This window comes from Cherax quadricarinatus, chromosome 45 (genome assembly GCF_038502225.1).
Source record: "Cherax quadricarinatus isolate ZL_2023a chromosome 45, ASM3850222v1, whole genome shotgun sequence".
Classification (NCBI taxonomy): Eukaryota; Metazoa; Arthropoda; class Malacostraca; order Decapoda; family Parastacidae; genus Cherax; species Cherax quadricarinatus.
The window spans coordinates 14482889-14506429 of record NC_091336.1 but is presented as its reverse complement, the minus strand read 5'-3'; the positions used below and the strand labels follow the sequence as shown (position 1 = coordinate 14506429).

The following is a 23541-nucleotide window of genomic DNA, read 5'->3' as shown; positions in this document are numbered from 1 at the left end:
TGGTTATGCCTCATAACTAGCAAAAATAAAGAAATCGTTTTCTGTTGGGTCCCTGGCCATGTTGATGTTCAGGGCAATGAGTAGGCAGATTCTGCTGCGTGATCTGCAGTACATGACCTACCAGTTTCATATAGAGGTATATTCCATTCTCTGGCTATTTTGCTGTAATCTCTATCCACCTTCGCAACTGTTGGCAACAATGTTGGTCTGATATGACTCATGACAAATTACAGTCTATCAAACCAAGTTTGAGTTTCTGGCCTCCTTGTCATTGATACCAAGGTTGGGAGACAATACACACTCGTCTTTGCATCGGACACACTCGTCTAACTCATGGGTATCTCATGGAGAGGTGTCCTGTTCCACTTTGTGAGTATTGTATAGTTCCTGTTTCAATTACCCATATTTTATTGGACTGTCCTGTCTATCAACGAGCACACACAATTTTCCTGCCATGTTGTCACCGCTCTCACGCCCTTACCATATCTTCCCTCCTTATTGACGAACCCACCTTTGACTTTTTGACAGCAACCGATTTACTACATAAACTTTGATAATCCTTCCTTTAGCATTCCTCACAGCCCCTCCTAACTTTACTTTTATCATCTCCATTCTTATTTATCCTTAGATCCTGCATCAATTCCTACCCTGCAGTGCTGTATGACCCTGGTACGTTTAGTATTTCTTTTTTATCATAACGATGATAATGTCTTAGCTTGAAAGTTAATTCAAGACATGCAGTAGTTTCATCCTCCTAGGCCTGCAATCATCTACAGGCATGGTTGAAGAAGTAGTAATTGCCTTTTAGGGCAATTCATTGTAGCAGTATGCTGGTTTTTGCATTTTAGATGCTGGAACCATGGTCAAAAATGGATTCCGGTTTGGTGATCACAGAGAATCATGCCTTCTAGTCAACTCAGAATAACTAGGTGAGCCCTGGAGGTAAAGCTCCTCCCTATTACACGAGGCATTCAGAACTTGTTCTAGATTAGATCCTAATACTTTCCATAGTTCCATTTTGTAAACAAAGGTAGTCCCAGGGGATGCGTAAGAATGCAATGACAGATTTTTCAATTTCATCTTTCCATCTCCCACTTACCATGAAGCCCAACAATGGAAGGCTCTCAACCACAGGGATAATGGAAAGATAAGCAAGTAATCATTGGATGGCCTTGTAGTAACCATGAGATACTAAGGTAATGTACCCTCTAATGTCTGCTGATTATAGTGCTGAAGTCCAACCAACTGATTCAGTGGAATTAGCACTGAACCTCCTAATTTACTTTTAATACACCATAACATGATACAGAGGACCATACTGGCTATGCACCCATGGGTGATAAAATTGAGCTGCTCTTGTGCATTTGCTGCACATAAAAACCCACAGACAACACACTTTTTTTTTTTAGGTTGAGATTGTAAAGTAAAAGGACACAAGTGCAACTAATGTGACATTTTACTGTGGCAACGTTTCGCTCTCCAGGAGCTTTATCAAGCCATTACAAACAATATGTGGACACAGAGGGTATATAGGCTCAGAGGGAGGAGGAGGAGGAGGAGGAGGAGGAGGAGGAGGAGGAGGAGGAGGAGGAGGAGCATCAGGAGCAGCAGGAGCAGCAGGAGGAGGAGGAGGAGGAGGAGGAGGAGGAGGAGGAGGAGGGGCGGCGGCGGCGGCGGCGGCGGCGGCGGCGGCGGCGGCGGCGGCAGCGGCAGCGGCAGCGGCAGCGGCAGCGGCAGCAGCAGCAGCAGCAGCAGCAGCAGCAGCAGCAGCAGCAACAACAACAAAAGTTGGTAGAGCAATTAATTCTTACATGAGTAAAAAGATATAAAAGCTATTACTTGGGTAACAAAAATAGGTAGGATAAATATATATATAGACTGGATAGAGGCAGCCTGTTTCAGTGTTCACTCTCTGTAATGTGCTTTGTGTAGTATAACAGGAGAGACTATGTGATGGCAGGGTTTACTGTTTTCAGGAGGATTCTTGCTAAGACTTCAGAGATGGTGAGGCTGCCATTGTTTTGTTTAATTGTATTCGAAACAGCGATCAGTGCTGATTCGAGGCACTTGCGTCTGCGGAAATTAGTTTCTTTGATCACTAATTGGGCGTCTCTGAATTTCATGAGATGATTGGTGGAATTTCGGTGTTGTACACAGGCATTGTTCACGTTATCACTCCTACATATGTAAATGTGTTCATTGAGGCGGGTGTCAAGGTTTCTTGCTGTTTCACGTACGTAAATCTTGTCACAGCCTCCACAGGGTATAGTGTAAACACTGCCCTTAAGGACCTCGCCAGCGACCCCAACATTATCGTCACCACCGCCGACAAAGGAGGTGGAGTCGTCATACTCAACACCAGTGACTAAAACACTAAAATGATGGACCTTTTGAATGATCAATCTACATACGAACCCATCAGCACTCAACAGTGGGAGATGCTCACCAAAGACTTTCTATACAAAACCAGACAGATACTCAAACGCACTAGAGAAGGGAAGAAACTTCTGTACTTGTTACCAAGCAACCCTAAACCAGCACACATGTATGGTTTACCCAAGACCCATAAACACAATATTCCTCTCAGACCAATCACGTCAGGAATAGGCAGTGCTCCACACAAACTAGCTGGAGTTCTTGCCAAACATCTTTCCTGCCTTCTGGGGACCATCAGCCCCGCTCATCTTAAACACTCAGGCGACCTTCTCAACCGCATCCGAATCCTCTCCATCCGTAACAAGAAACTAAGCAGTTTGGACGTGACATCCCTCTTCACAAAAGTACCTACCACAAAAGCCATCGAGGTTCTACGACGTAAAGTCAATCAGGACCTTAATCTTCCTCTACCTCCCGGAGATTTTGTTGACTTGATTGAACTCTGTGTTAATTTCAACTGTTTTTCTTTCAATAACAAGCTCTACAAACAAACCTATGGCATGGGAATGGGGTCCCCCATCAGTGCCGTCCTAGCCAACTTATACATGGAACACCTAGAGTCCGAACACTTCGCCAACATCATCCCTTCAAGCGTCACTTGGTTACGTTACGTGGACGACGTCCTCGTAATAACTCCCAATCGTTTTGATGTACGGAATCTTCAGGCAAGGCTCAACGCAGTTGAACCGGCGATCCAGTTTACACTAGAAGAAGAGTCCAATGACAAGCTACCTTTCCTCGACGTCCTTATTCACAAAGTAGACAACAACCTAAGATTTCAAGTTTATTGGAAACCTACCAATAAAAATGATCTCACACACTTCTATTCCAGTCAAGATACCAAAACCAAAAGAGGCATCATCATCGGGTTTTTCCTAAGAGCATATCGAATTTGTAGTCCTGAGTTTCTTGACAAGGAATGTACATACATTCACCAAACCTTCACTGAGTTAAATTTTCCTTCCTTTTTCCATCAAAGACTGCAAGAAAAGAGCTATTCAGATCATTAGTTCTCCACGCACCAACACCACTCCCAACAAAGTTATAGTTCTTCCCAACAGCCAGGTTGCACTGAACGTTTCTAAAGTACTTTCACAAGCTAACACCAGAGTCGCCATCGCTTCTAGCACTTCAATAAAGGATCTAACCAGGACAAAAATCAAAGCACCACGAACCAGTCAATGCAGGAGTTTACACTATACCCTGTGGAGGCTGTGACAAGATTTACATAGGTGAAACAGCAAGAAACCTCGACATCCGCCTCAATGAACACATTTACGTATGTAGGAACAATAACTTGAACAATGCCTGTGTACAACACCGAAATTCCACCAATCATCTCATGAAATTCAGAGACGCCCAATTAGTGATCAAAGAAACTAATTTCCGCAGACGCAAGTGCCTCGAATCAGCACTGATCGCTGTTTTGAATACAATTAAACAAAACAACGGCAGCCTCACCATCTCTGAAGTCTTAGCAAGAATCCTTATGAAAACAGTAAACCCTGCCATCACATAGTCTCTCCTGTTATACTACACAAAGCACATTACAGAGAGTGAACACTGAAACAGGCTGCCTCTATCCAGTCTATATATATATTTATCCAACCTATTTTTATGTTACCCAAGTAATAGCTTTTATATCTTTTTACTCGTGTACGAATTAATTGCTCTACCATATTGTATTACTACTACTACTACAATTTTTGTCACTACTACTACTACTACCACTAGTATTGCACCTCACTCTGAGCCTATATACCCTCTGTGTCCATGTATTGTTTGTAATGGCTTGATAAAGCTCCTGGAGAGCGAAACGTTGCCACAATAAAATGTCACATTAGTTGCACTTGTGTCCTTTTACTTTACATATTGTCGGTAATTGTACTAACTTTATTACAATAGGTTGAGATTAACACTAACAAGTTGAAAAGCAAGACACATAGGAAACGCCAGGAATCTTTATTGGTGAAATGTTTCTCCTATGCTGCAGGCTTCATCAATCAATTACAAAGACAACAGTAGTGGTGGAAGATGAAGGAGACAAAGTGGGGAAGAAGTTGATGTAGTCAGCCCATCACTCCTAGAGCAAGATGATTAACTTTTTTCAATACTTCTCTACCCATTTTATTATATATGTCTGTTCTGTAATATGGATATCAGAGACTTATCTTGACCTAAGGGTGATGAACTGATTATATCAACTACCTCTCCACTTTGTCTTCTACTAATGCTAATGTCTTCGTAATCAATTGATGAAATTTGCAATGCAGGTAAAACGTATGGATACCTATGAAATACAAACAGCATTTCTTTTGGAACAATTCTTGTACAAAATGTCATTTTATAAAAATAAAGAGTTACAGTAGCCTGACATCTTTATTTTAATGAAAACTGAATATATAAATTTACCAAAATAACAGGGAAAGATACCCACATCATTTATTATTAATGTACTGTACTTTACACATCAATTATAAAACAGGAAAGAGTAGGTAAGCCAATTTCTATCATATAGCAGGAACAAAAATTTGACAAAATATTGACCAAAATGAATGTGTACTCTTACAACCATAAATATTATCCCATGGCAGAATGGCCTTCTTCCCATAATTTGTATCTCAATTTACAGGTACAGTACAGTTTTACACAAACTAATTTCTAACATTAGTACAACTAAGTTAAATAAATATAATCACCAGGATACAGTACCACTCATTACACACACAACTTTAGTGGTTGTCCACCTGGTTTCTTTCTTGTAATGCTAATGCACAGTATATAAAATACAGTGGAACCTCGGCACTCGAACTTAACTGGTTCGAGAAGGCTGTTCAAGTGCCAATCTGTTTGAGTACAGAACAAATTTTTCCCAACTAATTTTCCTCTTGGTTGGCTGTTATCACTAACCCTCTTAGGCCCCATGGTGACTTATTTATACCAATAATATAAAAAAAATACCAAAAAATACTAAGAAACACAAAATAGTTTACAAAGAAGTTCTGGCAGGTCATGTTTGTTTGGTCAAGTGCTGAGCAAACGACTACCAAGCGATTGTTTACCAAACAAAGCATTCGAATACCAAATTGTTCGAGTAAGGAGTTATTCAAGTACTGAGGTTCCACTGTATTAAGACTGAGCTGCTGATGTACCTAATATTCTAGTAAATACTAACCTGAAATTAAAATCAGATTGAGAAATTTTTTATCAGCAATGGAACATAAGAACCATTTCCTGACTAAACATTAGCAACACAGATGCAGAGTATCCAATATTTGGACAAAGGTATGATCAGGGTTAAAGATATCTGAATCATGGTCTGGAAGTGACACTCCAAGTCTGACATTTCTTTGGGTGGGCAATTAATCACTACTTCTCTCACCACTAAACAGAACTCTTAAAAGGTTAATACCATGTAAAATAAAACTGCATAGTTGACTCTTCAATGAGCAGTACCCAAAACCCACCTTATAGTACGCATTGAAGAGTTTCACAACTGACCCACATGTAACATGTTGAGTTCCACGCCCTGGAATATATGTACAAGCCAATACATTATTCAAAATCATTCAGCGAGTGCTTAAATACAGAATACATTACATATTTTACGTAGAATAGAAGAAATTAAACTTATGAAATGGACTCAATACTGGGAATGGTTCCATATTGATAAAACAAATATCTTGAAAATAGTACTAGGCACAATTTTAACTGGATGAGTAGGATATGTCCTATACTTAGTTATCTTTATTGTGGAGACATTTCACTAACCTATAGCTTTATCAATCCATTTGAGAATAAACGCTGGAAGACATCAAGAAATAATTTAATGAATAAATTCATTCAGTGGAATATTACAGCACAACATATGAAGAGAGCATAGTATGAATACAAAATAACTATTAGGTTGTATTTCATGCAAGGCCCATGTTACTGTACTGTATATACAATTAATTTTATTTAAGAAATTATTTTATAGACATGTATGGAATGCATTTGCATTACAGTACATATATATTGTATGTATACAATATTAAATTATGTAGATTTTATCTACATATTCACAGTTAAGCAGCATTACAAACTTCAAGAACATCACGACTGAATCCTGTATGTACTACAAATATAAATAAGATAAACAAACTGGAAATATTAACCAGGTTTATCCTAGGTTAAAGCATCATAAAATGTCACTTTCATATATTTATAATGACTATATATATAATATTTAACGTTACTTCATTTAGAATAAAAATAACTTTTACTACGTTTACTGTAGTATCTGTGTATGTAGCACACCTAAATAACTAACAAAATACCATGAATGCTGCTGATATTCAATTGTAGTTATGAGGAAGTGCTAAACACGTTGGGTTCATACAGAGTTTGAGGAAGTGAAGACAATCAGGTTTGATTCAATGAACCTCACTCTAATTCCCTGGATCACGAGCCCTTCACAGGCGTCAATACACCTCCCTCACTTAAAGGGTACAGTTATCTGAAAACGCTTAAAACTATGCTTCTAACAATAAACCCAATAGAAAAAAAATACATACCATAGACGCATACCACGAGCGTGAAAAGACAAATGATTTGTATTTTCATTGTAGCTGAAAATAATATTCTCTTAAGGAAAACACATCCACGATATAACATGTGAGTAGAAGCAGCCTCAGTGACGACGTCACTAACGTCAACACACGTCCGTCGCTCTGATTGGTCCACCACCACCACCACACAACCTTCGTACACTCTCAACTTATTCTTATACTTGTTACTTGTTGTACCTGGTAGTTTTTTTTTTTTAAGTTTATTCAGGTATAGGTACATATAAATGCAGTTACATAAATCATCATACATGTTAGAATATGTGTAGATTACCTAGGATTAACCCAAAAAAGTCCTATAATATTATAACAATAATAATAATAATAATAATAATAATAATAATAATAATAATAACAATAGAGAAAAAAGAAGTCCCACTGGGGATCTTCATTGACTTACGTAAAGCTTTTGATACAGTTGACCATGACTTGCTCCACGTAAAATTGTCACACTATGGTATAAGAGGGCACTCCCTCAACTACCTCAAGTCTTACCTCAGCAACAGAAGCCAATATGTGTACGCAAATGTGGCAAACTCTTCTGCACATTATTATTATAATCAAGGGGGAAGCACTAAACCCGTAGGATTATACAGCGCCTATGGGGGGATGGAAGGCATTCAGGCTTAATTCAGGGAACTGGAGCACAGATCCAACTGGAGCACAGATCCAATTCCCTAGATCAAGAGCCCCTCACCAGCGTCAAGGAGCCTTCCTTGAGGGGACTCTTCTGCACAACCAATTACAGTTGGTGTCCCACAGGGAAGTGTCCTTGGCCCTCTTCTCTTTCTCCTATACATAAATGACCTACCAAATGCTTCGCAATTACTCAAACCCACACTATTTGCAGATGACACTACATACGTCTTCTCTCACCCGAGCCCAGTCACGCTAGCCAATACTGTAAACACCGAATTACAGAAAATATCTACCTGGATGAGGACTAACAAACTTACACTAAACATTGACAAAACCTACTTCATTCAGTTTGGTAACAGAGCTACAGATGTCCCTCTTAACATAATGATAAATGGATCACCTATCACAAAGCTAACAGAGGGAAAATTCTTAGGAATCCACCTTGATAATAGACTCAAATTTCATACACATATACAACAAATTTCTAAGAAAATTTCCAAGACTGTAGGCATACTATCGAAGATACGGTACTATGCTCCACAGTCAGCCCTCCTGGCCCTATATCACTCTCTTATTTACCCCTATCTCACCTATCTTTGTAATACTCACTTGTGCTTTATAGTTATCTGTTTACATTATTGTTTTATCACTGATTTCATCATTGCTTAGTAGCAGCGCTGTATAGTCCTTGTGGCTTAGCGCTTCTTTTTTATTATAATAATAATAATAATCATTGCTTAGTTAATCTTAAGTTAATTTTAAGCCAGCCCGTAATGCTATGCATAGTATAAGTGGCTTTGGCATACTGCTCTTATCTGTATTTTTTTGTACCTCTGTATGTGTGCACAAATTGGAAATAAATAAATAAATGGAATTTGTGCATGGGGCTCAACAACAATTAACCATCTCAGACCACTAATTACTCAACAAAAGGCTGCAGTTAGAATGATAACAAATTCTCACTACAGGCAGCACACTCCACCAATATTCAATACACTAAACCTACTCACCATACAAAACATCCATACTTATTACTGCACCTATTACATACATAGAACACTTAACTCTGATATTAACCCTCCCCTCAAACATCTCCTTGCCAACCTCAACAGAACACATGACCATAACACAAGGCACAGATCACTCTTTGATGTTCCTCGTGTCCATCTCACACTATGCAAAAACTCAATGCACATAAAAGGCCCTAAAATCTCTAATTCATTACCTGTAAATATAAAAGAAACACTACCTGTTTATAAATTCAAGTCTCTTCTCAAAGATCACTTACTCACCCAAAACCAAATAAATACTGAATAACTGAACCTTATAAATTGTATATCTTAAATGTTTCTCACAATTATATCACATAAATGTTAAACCTAAAACCCAATCTAACTTTATTATTTTTTAAATACACTACCTAACAGAATACTCCGTATGACTGAATGTACAACAATGCATGCAACCATATGACCTGTCTTTGTAATACTCACTTGTGCTCTATAGTTATCTGTTTACATTAATGTTTTATCACTGATTTCATCATTGCTTAGTTAATCTTAAGTTAATTTTAAGCCAGCCCGTAATGCTATGCATAGTATAAGTGGCTTTGGCATGCTGCTCTTATCTGTATTTTTTTGTACCTCTGTATGTGTGCTCAAATTGTTAATAAATAAATAAATAAATAGTAATAAAATTTATTTCTACGTGTACAAGGAATACAGACTATAGCTGACATCAATGACATACTACTATATAGAAAGCCGCTTGTTATGCAGAGCATTTTAGGCAAATTAGGTCATATCCCCAGCATTCGACCCACACCAGTCGACTAACACCCAGATACCTATTTTACTGATAGGTGAATAGGGACAGCAGGTGTCTAAATGAAACACGTCCTAATGTTTCCACCCGTACCGGGAATCGATCCCCGGAGCTCAGTGTGTGAGCTGAGTGCCCTAGCTTTCTAGCGACAGACGTTTCCTTATACCTGATGTCCCTGTTTACCTAGCAGTAAGTAGGTACCTGGGTGTCAGCCGACTGGTGTGGGTCGCATCCTGAGGGATAAGCTCGAAGAACCCCAATGGAAATAAAACAGAAAACCCAACGCGCTGATTTTCTTGGGTTATCCTGGGTGGCTAACCCTCTGGGTTAAAAATCCCAACATCTTTTCTTAATCTTATTCCTAGTTACCGTACACTACTGAATATTTTCCAGCATCTGGCAACAGAAAATGAGGGGGGGAGGAAGGGATAGCAACCAATCAGAGTTGCATATTCACTAGTGATGCAATCACAGCTGATTGTGCCAATATTATTATTCCAATCACATTTTTATTAAAACAGCAAGTAATAAGGACAAATTTCGTTTTATAAAAACATTTAAAACTCAAACACAGCTAAAAAATGGACAAAAATAAATAATAATACTAATTTATAGGTTAGAAATTATGTTTTAAGAGTAGTTTTAACACCCATTTGAGTTTGATACTCCATCAATGAAGTGGTCTGCTATTGGTTAAAGAGAAGAGGAAGTGTCGTATCCGCTGAGGGACCAATCAGAGCTCTCTCATAGCCATGGATTATTATGACGTCATGAGAATCCTTGGGTCACTTGGGTGTTTGTAAACACAGACACGTTGGAAACCATCCACATTATTATGTGAATATTTCTACCATAATAGAGGCAAGGAAAAGCTTCAGATAATGGAGGTTGATGACATTCACTCTCAAGAGCCTAAGCTGGAGATAGAAGTAAGTATATTTTATATAATAGAAAATATGTAGAAAGATCTTTGTTCATACAGAAAACGAGATTCACCATTTTCATTTCCTGTTCTTTGCCAAGTCATCCCTTTGTCATCTGTATGATATAGGCGAGAAGCAATCGATTCCAATAAACATGGTGAGCTATATTAATGTAAATTCAACATTTTTATTACCTCAAAGTATAAAACTGCAAGTATTTGGTTTATCAGTTATTTACCATTCTAAATGAACATTATCACCTTATGTACTTCAAGGTTCAAAGATAAATCTTGGAAGATATTATGGTTTTTTAGATCATTTATACGGTTTGCATTTATTGAATAAGTGAATTTGCATTGAAAATAATACTTTTAAATAGATTGTGGTATGATTATTCTTATTTGTAAATAAATATACAACATAGCCATGGGGTTATTCTAGGTTAAGTCATCACAAAATGTAACATCCTCTGTATATGTGTGTGTGTGTATAATATATATATATATATATATATATATATATATATATATATATATATATATATATATATATATATATATATATATATACACACACATGTATATATAACAAGTCGGCCGTCTTCCAAGAAGGCAGGGTGACCCAAAAAGAAAAAATCCCCAACAAGAAAATACTTTCATCATCTTTCACCTCACTCACACATAATCACTGTTTTTGCAGAGGTGCTCAGAACACAACAGTTTAGCATATACATATAAAGATACACAACATATACATATATATATACACACACACACATTATATATATATATAAATATATATATATAAATATATATATATATATATATATATATATATATATATATATATATATATATATATATATATATATATATATATATTTCACTGTGGTTGTTCTGCATATTATGATATCGCCTGTTTACTGTGATTTTATTGCAAATAATAAATAATGGCTAAATGCAATGTATTGTAATTTTTCACTTTTAAAGATGACAGTTTATATTTACCATAAAGCCTCTATAAATGATTAAATTAACCCTTTGAGGGTCGACAGGCCCTCTCCGAGACTCGTTCTCAGGGTCGGCCAAATTTAAAAAAAAAAATAATTTTTTCTTATGAAAAGATGGAGAATCTTTTCCTGATCATAATGACCCCAAAAGTATGAAATTTGATGGAAAACTTATGGAATTATGCTCTCACGAAGTTAGCGGTCTAGGCGATGTTTATGCATCGGCGATTTTGCCCAGTTTGAGCCCTATTTTTGGCCAATTCCACTGTACTAGTCGACAAAAAACATGAATATTTCGCTAGAACTCCATTTTTTCTATCGAATGAGTGTAAGAAACCACCCATTTACCAATTTCAACTATCAGCACAGTGGTCAGAATTTAGCAATTTTGCCAATTTCTCACAAATTTCAAAAGATGCCAATTTCCAAATAGGGTCCAGAATAAACAAGAAAGACATTCCTGGCACTAAAATGACATTTCCTCTGTTCATTAGTCATGTCCCAAGGCCCCTCTTACATTCTTTTGCTTTCCACTTTGAATTTTTATTCTCACAAAGCTGTATAGTCCTTGTGGCTTAGCGCTTCTTTTTGATTATAATAATAATATTCTCACAAAAAATAGAAGATTTACTGTTATGCAGACTACTGCATTAGTGTAAAAGATGGTATAAATAATATTGGCGTACTTGCAAAAGAATATTAGACTCACCAGTTGACGTGTATTGGACGCTTGGCATGATTTGTTTACTTTTGAACTTTGGTAAAAATCGAACATTTCTGCTACTTTGAGCTCAATTTCAAGGTACTTTTCATTGTAAAACCAGTCAAAATCATCTCGATTTCTGTAATATGTCTTCCATTCTTTAAAATGAGACCAAGAAAACTAGAATACAACAATAAATACCATACGAAAATACAGTGCAAAGTCGCTGTTTTATTCCAGAAAAACGGTCGAAGTTTTTTTTTCTCATTATGCACTGTGTGCTGCAGGATTTTTTTTATATACTGCGCACACTGACCACATAGACCCATTCTTTCATATGTATGCCTACCAGCTTTTTCCCCACTAGATTTGAGGGCGCTAGAATTTAGGTGTACTAGTACGTCAAAAACCCTGGGTCGTAAGCCATACTAGTACGGCCGAAACCCTCAAAGGGTTAAATAAAGAACAAATAAAACTCAAATGGTGTGCTTCTGACAAATTTAAAAAGAAGTCGCTTATTGCAGAACAAGATTTTATTGGGAGGCTACACTCTTATAAAACTTTATACAAAATCAAACACTGTCCCAATAAAAGCTTATTCTGCAGCAGTGTTTTAATCAAAGAAACAAATTGATGTTATTGTTAATTACTTGATAGCCAGTTGCATAATAGTAAGATTTGGCTAATGGGGTTTGTATCATCCATTTCTATTCTATGCACCTCTATATAAAATTGCTTCATCCTAATCAAAGTGACAGTCTGTTGTACTGTATCTTTAAATACAGTAGGTCCTTGAATAACATTGTTAATGAGAAACTAATTCCTGGCCTGGACCACTGTCTTTGGAATTTACACATTCTCCCCATGTTTGCTGTATGAAAGCACTCAGCGAGCCCACCATATTTGTTTGTTTTCGAACTGTGTGGTGGTAGGAGGTGCTCCTCACAATTTTTGCTTTGCAGACATTTATTATTTGATTTAACCCTGTTGCAATGAGTGCTAATAGTGCACTGTACACCCCTGATGTCTGTGACCATAAAATACAAGAAAGTGTGACCTCTTTAAAACATGAAGTTTTAAAGAGCTTTGATGATGGACAGTGAAGTGTAATTCCTTTAGTTGCTACAAAATTAACTCAAAATAGCATAATGGAAAATTTGGATGGAGGATGTGAATTGGCGTAACTCTCCATGTTCGCTAATGGCCATACAAATGATTTCATTACACGTCATTTCTCCTAAAGTCACAGTTTCCAAGAACCTATTGATGACTTTGAGGGTTTACTGTACAAAAAAGTAAATATTGGGCTTAAGAATATAATTTTATTGGTATCTGGTGAAGTCGCCAACTTTTTAAATCACAGACATTGGTGAATTATCTAGGTGCAAGGTTCAGAGACTTAAAATTTAACTATGAGTTATCTTACGCCATAATTAAGGTTTCAGTGAGGCTAGGTTAGCACCTGCCAGTAGTTTTACTAAATTTGTTCATGGAAGAACTCTGCCATTTGAAAAAGTAAGAAACTTTTCCCAACCAGTCGATGACTTGAGCACATTGGTGAGATCACTTTCATTCCATTTTACTTGTAGATTTAGTGCTAGAAATTCACAAACATTCATAAAAATATTGTATTTAATTCTAGCAGACAAGACACATTTTAGCCTGATAATAGTTTAAAGTGAAAAAAAGTGGGCAAGCCAGTATTAAAAAATGCCTAAATTGTTGTTTGAATTGTTAAATATACATATATTAAACATAATTTAATATATGTTACATGCAATTGAAAATGCAGCAAAAAGGATAATACTAAATAATACTAATAAAATCATCAGATATCATTTAGATTTTTTCATCTTGTGGAATTATGGCACTTTGCTTGATTATTATCAAAACAGTACAATTAATGAAACCAATCTCTGTTCTGAGTATGCATACTTTCTTCTATTTAAATTTACATTTTCTTCAAAGCCCTGCATATTTTTCCATACCATTAACTAACATAGTCATTTAAGAGTTTTGAGAATATATAATTTCTCGTGCATTATGGAAAAAAAAGCAAACTTAAACTGCATATATTTTTTCCTGCTTACTATTAAAGATACCGTATCACAGATATTTCGTGTACGGTATGTTGTGATAAGGCTGTATTATTTTTTTTCCTTGCTAATATATGCAAGTGATTTCAGGACAAAGCATTTAGAAAAAAGGTTAAAATATAAAATTCCAAAACAATCCTTTTGCATATTAATGCATTTTTTTATTAAATGTTACTTCACAATACTGTGTTACATATAAAAAAAATCAGCAAAATTATTTGATAATTTCTACTTGTAATCTTTGGGAAAATAATGAATGGTTTAAGGTGAACAAGCACTTGCTGTACCAGTTTTTATATACTGTATTTATAGTCACTGTATACAGTATATTATAACCTTATATACTTCAGTCAAAGAACAGCCATAACCTAGTAACAGCAAACTGAGCGTGTATGCATACATGTGTTGTGTCTATGGTTTTGTTGTAGTGTTTCTATATTTGTCTTGGGTTATGTAGCATATCTGTATTGTGTAGTATCAGTTTTGTCTGTATGGTATCTTTGTTGTCTGGATGCTTATTTGTGTTGCGTGGTGCCTGGGCATTCATTTGTTTGTAGAGCGATGTATATATGCAGTATAGTGTTGCATGTATACATGCTTTTGCTGCGTTGTGTGCGCGTGGAGGATGGTTACTCATACACTGGAATATTTCAGTAGGTCTGGAGTTTCTTACACATACGGATGATGCGACCATTAACAAGCCTAATGACACCTATCAATTTCTGGTTAAGATGGTACTACTACCAAGGTCATTAGTACACCTATTTACGGCTAGGTTAGAGTAGTATTATTATTATTATAATCAAGGGGGAAGCGCTAAACTCGGAGGATTATACAGCGCCTGGGGGGGGGGGATGTGGAAGGCATTCAGGCTTAATTCGGGGAACTGGAGCACAGATCCAATTCCCTAAATCAAGAGCCCCTCACCAACATCAAGGAACCTTCTTTGAGGGGTAGGTTAGAGTAGCATGTGTAAGATGACTTTATTTTAAATCATTTATGCAGGTATTATAGTACATTAAGTAATTTGAATTTTGAACTGAAAATATAAAGTATCTTGTGTAGTAATTTAAGATATACGGAAGTAACATTTGTTGAATTGATTAGTTCACTAACTTGTTATGCTATGTGTACAGTTCGCATATTTTCAATAATTGATCGCGGTGTATGTAATCGACGCTTAAAAAAAAAAAAAGTAATTATTAGCACTTGTTGGTTATTACACTTGTATAATAGGCATAGTGTGTGTATATTAAACTCCAATTATAAACTTTATAAATTATGTATGCAGTTAATGCAGTATAAATTTTGTGGGACAGAATGACCTTTAAACTTTAAATGTAAAAGCCAAGGAATTAACATGTTTTACGTAATAGGTTTTACCGTATGCTTCCTGACAGCTCCGTGAGGGCAATGGAGCATGGTTGGTGCGCAATAATCATTAACCTGCTTTTCTCACTAATTCACACATTTCTCCAGGGCACCTGATGTAAAGCTATATTGATCAGTCATTTTTCATCTTGAACACTTCAGGATAATGATTATTTATACACGAATTGAATTTCCGACTCAAACTAGGCCGAAGCTATACACACGAGTTTAGCACAATGGCTAACAGTGAACTTTCTTCCGGGAGGGCTTATTTTGTGTTGCAGCGTTGTGTGAGAAAGTACTGGGGTGTACATGGGTGGCTGGAGGCCGGCAGTGAGAGTGGCGTCCCTCATGACACAACTCACCTTGCTGCTTAACAACAGCAAGGAAGGGACACCGCTTTCACCTTATTTCGTACTTGTCATGCATATTTACTCGTTGCCTTATTCTTAAATAATCAATCTCTTTGGAATTATGTATGTAGGGTATAGGTGTAATAATAAAAAACCTGGATTTCTGAACTTAAAAAGCTTTGATATGTTGATGGCAATGTTTATCTGTTAAACCCGGTTAAGACAGTATTTTGCTTACTGCACGCTCACTTGTATCTAAACAGCTGGTTACTTATTATTTTGTAGTTATGTTATCTTTTTTATGCAAGTACTTCATGTGCTTGTTGCCCTGTTAACCATAGGTTATGATATTATTGTTGATAGGAGATAGTGAGATGAAGATTTGTCTACTGCGTAATTGTTCTACTGTACATATCGTAAAAATTTATAAATTAATACTCATTAAACTACATACTTTACATTCATGTTCCTTGTATCATATATGTTGGGTAATGTAGTGCAGTAAAGTCAATTTTAATAGCGAGCCCAATTTGACAAATCGTCGCCCCGTTGGCTTAGGCGCAATAGCACGCCGTAAGACTGCATATAATTCTCGTCCTTAGTGTATTCACACGGCAGTCGTATCTAACCTTACCATTCCCAGGACCATAGAACCAATAGAAATAATGGTTTAGACATTTAATATAGTCATAACCTATTTAGGCATTTTCTATAGTATTTAGAAGCTTACATGAGAAGATGAATTTAATTAGGGTTTAACTTTATAGAAAGTGGAGGCGTAGGTGCGTGTCTGTAACGTCTGTGTTAGCGTGCGCTGAGCAGCTGGTGTAGTGCGTAGTTGTAATGTCAAGCTTTGTCGGCCACGGGGCTCTGGCGAGGTAAGACCTGCTCAATTCTCATTTCTCAGTACTCACACCACCACCATCTATAAAACTTGTACTCCCGGAATACAAGTGTACGTTGAGACATTGATCACTAACTAGTAGGTTCAACGTTTTTGCAGCTCTAGGAATGTTGGTGTAAGAGCCATGAGGATTATAATGTGCCGGCAAGTCGATGGAGTGCTTGCAAGACGGTCTGGTGCGCAGTTTTCTCACCGCCACCATTCATATTGTTACAGTTTACGCTTTCGTTGTACGCTTGGAGTGATACTAGGGTCCTACCTTAATATTTCTATATTGTTAGGGTAGTTAGTTTTTATATACTACCCTTAAATGGTATTCTATTTTTTAAGGTTATTTGATTTTTCAATAAGTGACTGCTGAACTTGGGATGTAGTTCTTTGATTTTTATTTACTATTAATACAGTGCTATTATAGCACATAAAAGTAAGTACATTGCATTTTGAATTTGTTAAATTAGTGTTGCCTAACGTCCTGAAGGACTATGACAACTTGGGATATCCCAACAACCTCAAGAGGATTTAAATCCATCGGAACATTTGTCACTAGTCGTTATCAGTGGTTTAGAGTATTATGAAGATCTTAAATATTTGGACTACCAGTACAGGTTTAAAGGACTGACGGTGCTTCGGGAAAAACCTTTTTCTTGTGTACTGCAAACAGAATTTTATTCACTTATAAAACATATACAGGAGTAACTGTAATAATGGTTGATAAGATTAACTTTAAAAAATTGAGAACATTAAGTAATTTATAACTTTGATGGGAAAGTAAAATGATAATTTAAAGAATTGAATTAGAAATTCTTTCAAGGAGGCACAACATATTTTTTAATTTTTTTTTTTAATTCATTAGTTACAAATTTTAATAAATATAGGAAGTTATTCCACATTATATGACACTTTTATTTGCATAGTCTCGAGATATAGGAAAGCACTGGAAATATCACAAGATAGTATATGTTTCAAGTATTTTGCCTATGTTCTGTTAGTTTTCCATGAATTGTCTTTGGTCAACATCAGCATTACTGTAAAACGCGAATTTGTGACTTTTGATATAGTTCCTTATGTGCCACTAGTTTGAGGTTGATGGCTGAGGTAAAACCCCAGGCACTAATTCCATAGGTAAGGAATAGGTAAATGAAGTGGTGGTTATTAGTATAAACTTGAAAACATAATATCAAATTTTGGAGTCTCTCTAGGTTTTTTAAATATCTTATAACAAGATGAATTTGATCATTACCTGATTTATTGTCAATGAGCCAACTAAGGAACCTACCCATTTTTTTTTTCTTTGGCTTTATTAATTTTAATGTCCAGTTGGGGGACATGATTTATTCCCATTTAAAGTTGAGGTGAAAGTAAGCCTGAAAAGCCTAGGCATGCTAATGGCCTTCTTTGTAATTAATATCTTATAACATGTAAACCACACATTGTAAGCTTTACAAGGAAATAAATACATGTAATTTGATTTTGAAAAGGTGTCACCAGTGAAGAGTGCTGATTTAAGATGCTGAGTAGCCTTCAGAAAATAATATATATAAAAGGCAAAGGGAAGAGGGTGGGACACCTAATTTAATTGCTTAGATGAAGCTTTTCAGCAAGATACTACTTGTACTTAATAAGTCTAGTAATTACTGTATCAAAATCTTTACACAAAGCAATTATAGTCCAATAGGACACAAATTTTGTTCAATTGCTGCATAAACTGTCAAACTTGGTATGATAGCATCATTAGTGCTTTATTAAGAGCCTAAATGCTAATTGAAAATGCAAAAGCAGAGAGGTTTGGTTAGGTATGAGTACAACTGCTTGCAAATCACTTTCTAAGATATTTTTTTGAATATTGGTAGATTATATATTGGTCCGTAAAGTAATATAAATATAAAGTAATTTTTACCTAGTAAAATGTAAAAAAAAAAAAAAAATGGCAAATTTCAAAGTGTTACTTCACACAAAACTAATTTTCATAGTGTGTTGATTTTCAGGAATGTATTCTGAGCTGCATGAGGTGTTTATATTTGGCTCATCTTGAATCATTTTAATGTTTTTATGGCAGGAATCCTGTGTAAGGTTTTTGGGGACTCTGGGGCTGCATGACACTAGTAGCTAGTAGACATGATACTAGTAGTACTTTGTGAGATGTCTCAGGGATATGTCTTAGTCTTAAGAGATAGATTCAGAAAAATCTAAAGGGGGATTGAGTAAATTTTTAATATATTTAGGCAGTTTTTACTTTTAGTCAAAACTTAAAGCTAGCTTAAAAGCTAGAAGTAAAGACAATTTGTGCTGTGCTTTTTTCTGTTGTTCTGCCAAGTACGAGTCCTGAATGTAGCTAAATAAACAAATTGAATAGTTGTATGGTAGTAATACAGTATTGAGTTGCAAAATAGTCTCTTCCCTATACTTTTTATTATTATTTTCAGTGCATGTAATAAGGCTATTCGTTGTGTTAATTATGAAACTGTGTGCACATTACAAACTTCATACAGGGTACAATATAAAATATTTCAGTGATAATTAATGGTAGCTGAATTTATTCTATTACCAATGCTAAACACTGTTAAGCTATACTGTTTTATTGTATAGTTTAGCAAGGTTAACTTAGGTTGCTAGATGTTTTGGTGACAAATTAAAAGAAAGTGTACTGTACCCTGTATGTGTTCACACTAATGATTTAACAGCATTGACATTTTTATGAAGACATTTCACCACCCAGTGGTTTTTTTTATTATAGTATAAACACTATAATAGAGACAGTGGAAGAAATTAGTTAGCAAAGATAGGTGTTAACACCTCAAAATTACTAAGGGAATGTTGCTTAGCCTTGAAACTAAAGTAGGGACATTTAATATATACAGTGGAAACTCTGCTTATGAGTTTAATCTGTTCCGTGACCTTGCTCGCATCTGTATTTGCTTGTTTGCAGAGTCAATTTTCCTCACTTAAATTAACTGAAATGCACGAGGCACGACAAGATACTTCAGTATTTCGCTATCATCTATATGGCTTATTTATCTATCAGAGTTCATCTAATATGACATAATAAACAATGTAAATAACATAGAAACCTGATATATACTCTAAATTAATAAAATGTCATTATATATGTGGCTATGTAGTGGTATCGGCAGCAGATGAGACTTTTGGAGACAGGACAAAATACAGTATTCTTTGAATATTTCGCTAATATCAACTCTACGGCTTATTTATCTATCACAGTTCATCTAATATGACATAAACAATACAAATAACATAGAAACCTGATTTATACTCTAGAATGAATAACTAGTCATTACGTGACTAGTGGAGACGGCCACAACTGCTCCCGCATTGTTATGGTAATCACTGCCACTTAGTGACAGCCTTTCAAAGCTGTCTAATTTTTTTTTTTTTTTATACAAGTTGGCCATCTCTCACCGAGGCAGGGTGACCCAAAAAGAAAATACTTTCGTCATCATTCAACTCTTTCACCTTACTCACACATAATCACTGTTTTTGCAGAGGTGCTCAGAACACAACAGCTTAGAAGCATATATGTATAAAGATACACAACATATCCCTCCAAACTGTCAATATTATATAGCACATTATTATACATGTATTATTTATTTATTTATTTTTTTTTTTTTTATAAGTCGGCCGTCTCGCACCGAGGCAGGGTATCCCAAAAAGAAAGAAAAAATCCCCGAAAACAAAATACTTTCGTCATCATTCAACTCCTTCACCTCACTCACTCACAATCACTGTTTTTGCAGAGGTGCTCAGAACACAACAGTTTAGAAGCATATACGTATAAAGATACACAACATGTCCCTCCAAACTGCTAATATCCCGAACCCCTTCTTTAGAGTGCAGGCATTGTACATCCCATTTCCAGGACTCAAGTCCTGCTATATAAAAATAACCGGTTTCCCTGAATCCCTTCACTAAATATTACCCTGCTCACACTCCAACAGATCGTCAGGTCCCAAATACCATTCGTCTCCATTCACTCCTATCGAACACGCTCATGCACACCTGCTGGAAGTCCAAGCCCCTTGCCCACAAAACCTCCCTTACCCATTCCTTCCAACCTTTTCAAGGATGACCCCTACCCCGCCTTCCTTCCCCTACAGATTTATACGCTCTCCATGTCATTCTACTTTGATCCATTCTCTAATTGACCAAACCACCTCAACAACCCCTCTTCAGCCCTCTGACTAATACTTTTATTAACTACACACCTAATTTCCACACTCCGAATTTTCTGCATAATATTTACACCACACATTGCCCTTAGGACATCTCCACTGCCTCCAACCGGCTCCTCACTGCTGCATTCACAACCCAAGCTTCACACCCATATAAGAGTGTTGGTACTACTATACTTTCATACATTCCCTTCTTTGCCTCCATAGATAACGTTTTTTGTCTCCACATATACCTCAACGCACCACTTACCTTTTTTCCCCTCATCAGTTCTATGATTAACCTCATCCTTCATGAATCCATCCACCGACACGTCAGCTCCCAAGTATCTGAAGACATTCACTTCTTCCATACTCCTCCTCCCTAATTTGATATCCATTTTTTCTTTATCTAAATCATTTGATACCCTCATCACCTTACTCTTTTCTATGTTCACTTTCAACTTTCTACCTTTACACACACTCCCAAACTCATCCACTAACCTTTGTAATTTTTCTTTAGAATCTCCCATAAGCACAGTATCATCAGCAAAAAGCAACTGTGTCAATTCCCATTTTGTATTTGATTCCCCATAATTTAATCCCACCCCTCTCCTGAACACCCTAGCATTTACTACTTTTACAACCCCATCTATAAATATATTAAACAACCATGGTGACATTACACATCCCTGTCTAAGACCTACTTTTTACCGGGAAGTAGTCTCCCTCTCTTCTACATACCCTAACCTAAGCTTCACTATCCTCATAAAAACTCTTTACAGCATTTAGTAACTTACCACCTTTTCCAAGTACTTGCAACATCTGCCACATTGCTCCCCTATCCACTCTATCATATGCCTTTTCTAAATCCATAAATGCAATAAAAACTTCCCTACCTTTATCTAAATACTGTTCACATATATACTTCAATGTAAACACTTGATCTACACATCCCCTACCCACTCTGAAACGTCCTTGCTCATCCGCAATCCTACATTCTGTCTTGCCTCTAATTCTTTCAATTGAACCCTACCGTACACTTTTCCTGGTATACTCAGTAAACTTATTCCTCTATAAATTTTACAATCTCTTTTGTCCCCCTTCCCTTTATATAAAGGGACTATACATGCTCTCTGCCAATCCCTAGGTACCTTCCCCTCTTTCATACATTTATTAAACAAAAATACCAACCACTCCAGCACTATATCATCCCCAGCTTTTAACATTTCTGTGATGATCCCGTCAGTTCCAGCTGCTTTACCCCCTTTCATTCTACGTAATGCCTCGTGCACCTCTCCCACACACATCCTGTTCTTCACTCCTAAAAGATGGTATACCTCCCTGGCCAGTGCATGAAATTACCGCTTCCCTTTCTTCGTCGGCATTTAAAAGTTCCTCAAAATGTTCTCGCCATCTACCCATCTATTATTATTAAAATACTAATAATATGTATTATTATTATTATTATTATTATTATTATTATTATTATTATTATTATTATTATTATTATTATTATTATTATTACTACTACAATATAAATAATTATGTAATTTTTATTCACACAAAATTTTTTATAAATGTCAACCCATTCATGACTGCATATTGGAATGGACAGTGACATCATTTGTTTACTCTTGAACATCGCCAAAGAATTGAACATTTCTGCTACTTTGCGCTCAATTTCAAGGTACTTTTCATTGTGAAACCAATCAAAATCATATCTATAATTGTAATCTATCTTGCATTCTATCAAATGAGACCAAAAAACAAGAATACAACCATAAAACCCTTACAAAAAAAACTGCTGAAGGGCAGCTAATGGCAGAGATGTGAACTCCATTATTTATAGTCTGATTTCTTTCATTTTTGGTGTATGTTAAGAAGTCTCTTTCCATCATACATTGCCAAAGTTTCAGTAAAATAGTTCAACAAACAATTGAGATCCAGTTCCCAAGAGATCAAGAGCAAGAGGCCCTCACCAGCGTTAAGGAACCCCCTTGAGGCCAGCTCGCACCTGGAAATTTTGCTCGCATCTGGAAGCAAAAAATTGACCGAATGACTGCTCGTATCTGGAACAACTCACACGTAGATGCACTCATAAGTAGAGGCTCCACTGTATTTAATCTTGTAAATACTGTATACGTGTATATAGCTTATATATTCATAAGTTAAAATACAGCCACTTTCAAGAATTTATTTTCAACAAAGGGATATATGTACCAGGAGGGGGGTTTGGGGGTCAGTGCCCCCATGGCCTGGTCCTTGACTTGGTCTTGTGGTGGATTGGGGTCTGATCAACCAGGCTGTTACTTCTGGCACACGTAAACCAACGTACAAGCCACAGCCAGGCTGGTCAGGTACTGACCATAGGTGCCTGTCCAGTGCCTTTGTGAAGACAACCAGGGGTCTATTGGGACTCCCCTTTATGTATGCTGGGAGGCAGTTGAACAGTCTTGGGGCCCCTGACACTTACTATGTTGTCTCTTAGCATACTCAGGGCACCACTG

General features: G+C 36.4%; 2 protein-coding genes across 4 annotated transcripts in view; one reads left to right on the top strand and one right to left on the bottom strand.

The window, feature by feature from the left end:
* The window catches only part of LOC128694797 (stromal cell-derived factor 2), a 124065-nt gene that overhangs the window by 20270 nt on the left and 80254 nt on the right, over window positions 1-23541 (bottom strand). Inside the window, exon 3 of the mRNA XM_070094247.1 lies at window positions 5904-5965. Coding sequence (XP_069950348.1) covers window positions 5904-5965 — 62 coding nt within the window. The remainder of the gene's footprint in view (window positions 1-5903; window positions 5966-23541) is intronic.
* The window catches only part of REPTOR-BP (REPTOR-binding partner), a 33683-nt gene continuing 20418 nt past the window's right edge, over window positions 10277-23541 (top strand). The window contains exon 1 of one of the 3 annotated variants that reach the window (XM_053785139.2): window positions 10277-10435. In XM_053785139.2, coding sequence (XP_053641114.1) covers window positions 10388-10435 — 48 coding nt within the window. In that variant the 5' untranslated portion in view covers window positions 10277-10387. Of the gene's footprint in view, window positions 10436-17002; window positions 17096-23541 lie in introns of those variants that run through there. The other 2 variants (XM_053785140.2, XM_053785138.2) reach the window with 2 other exon arrangements.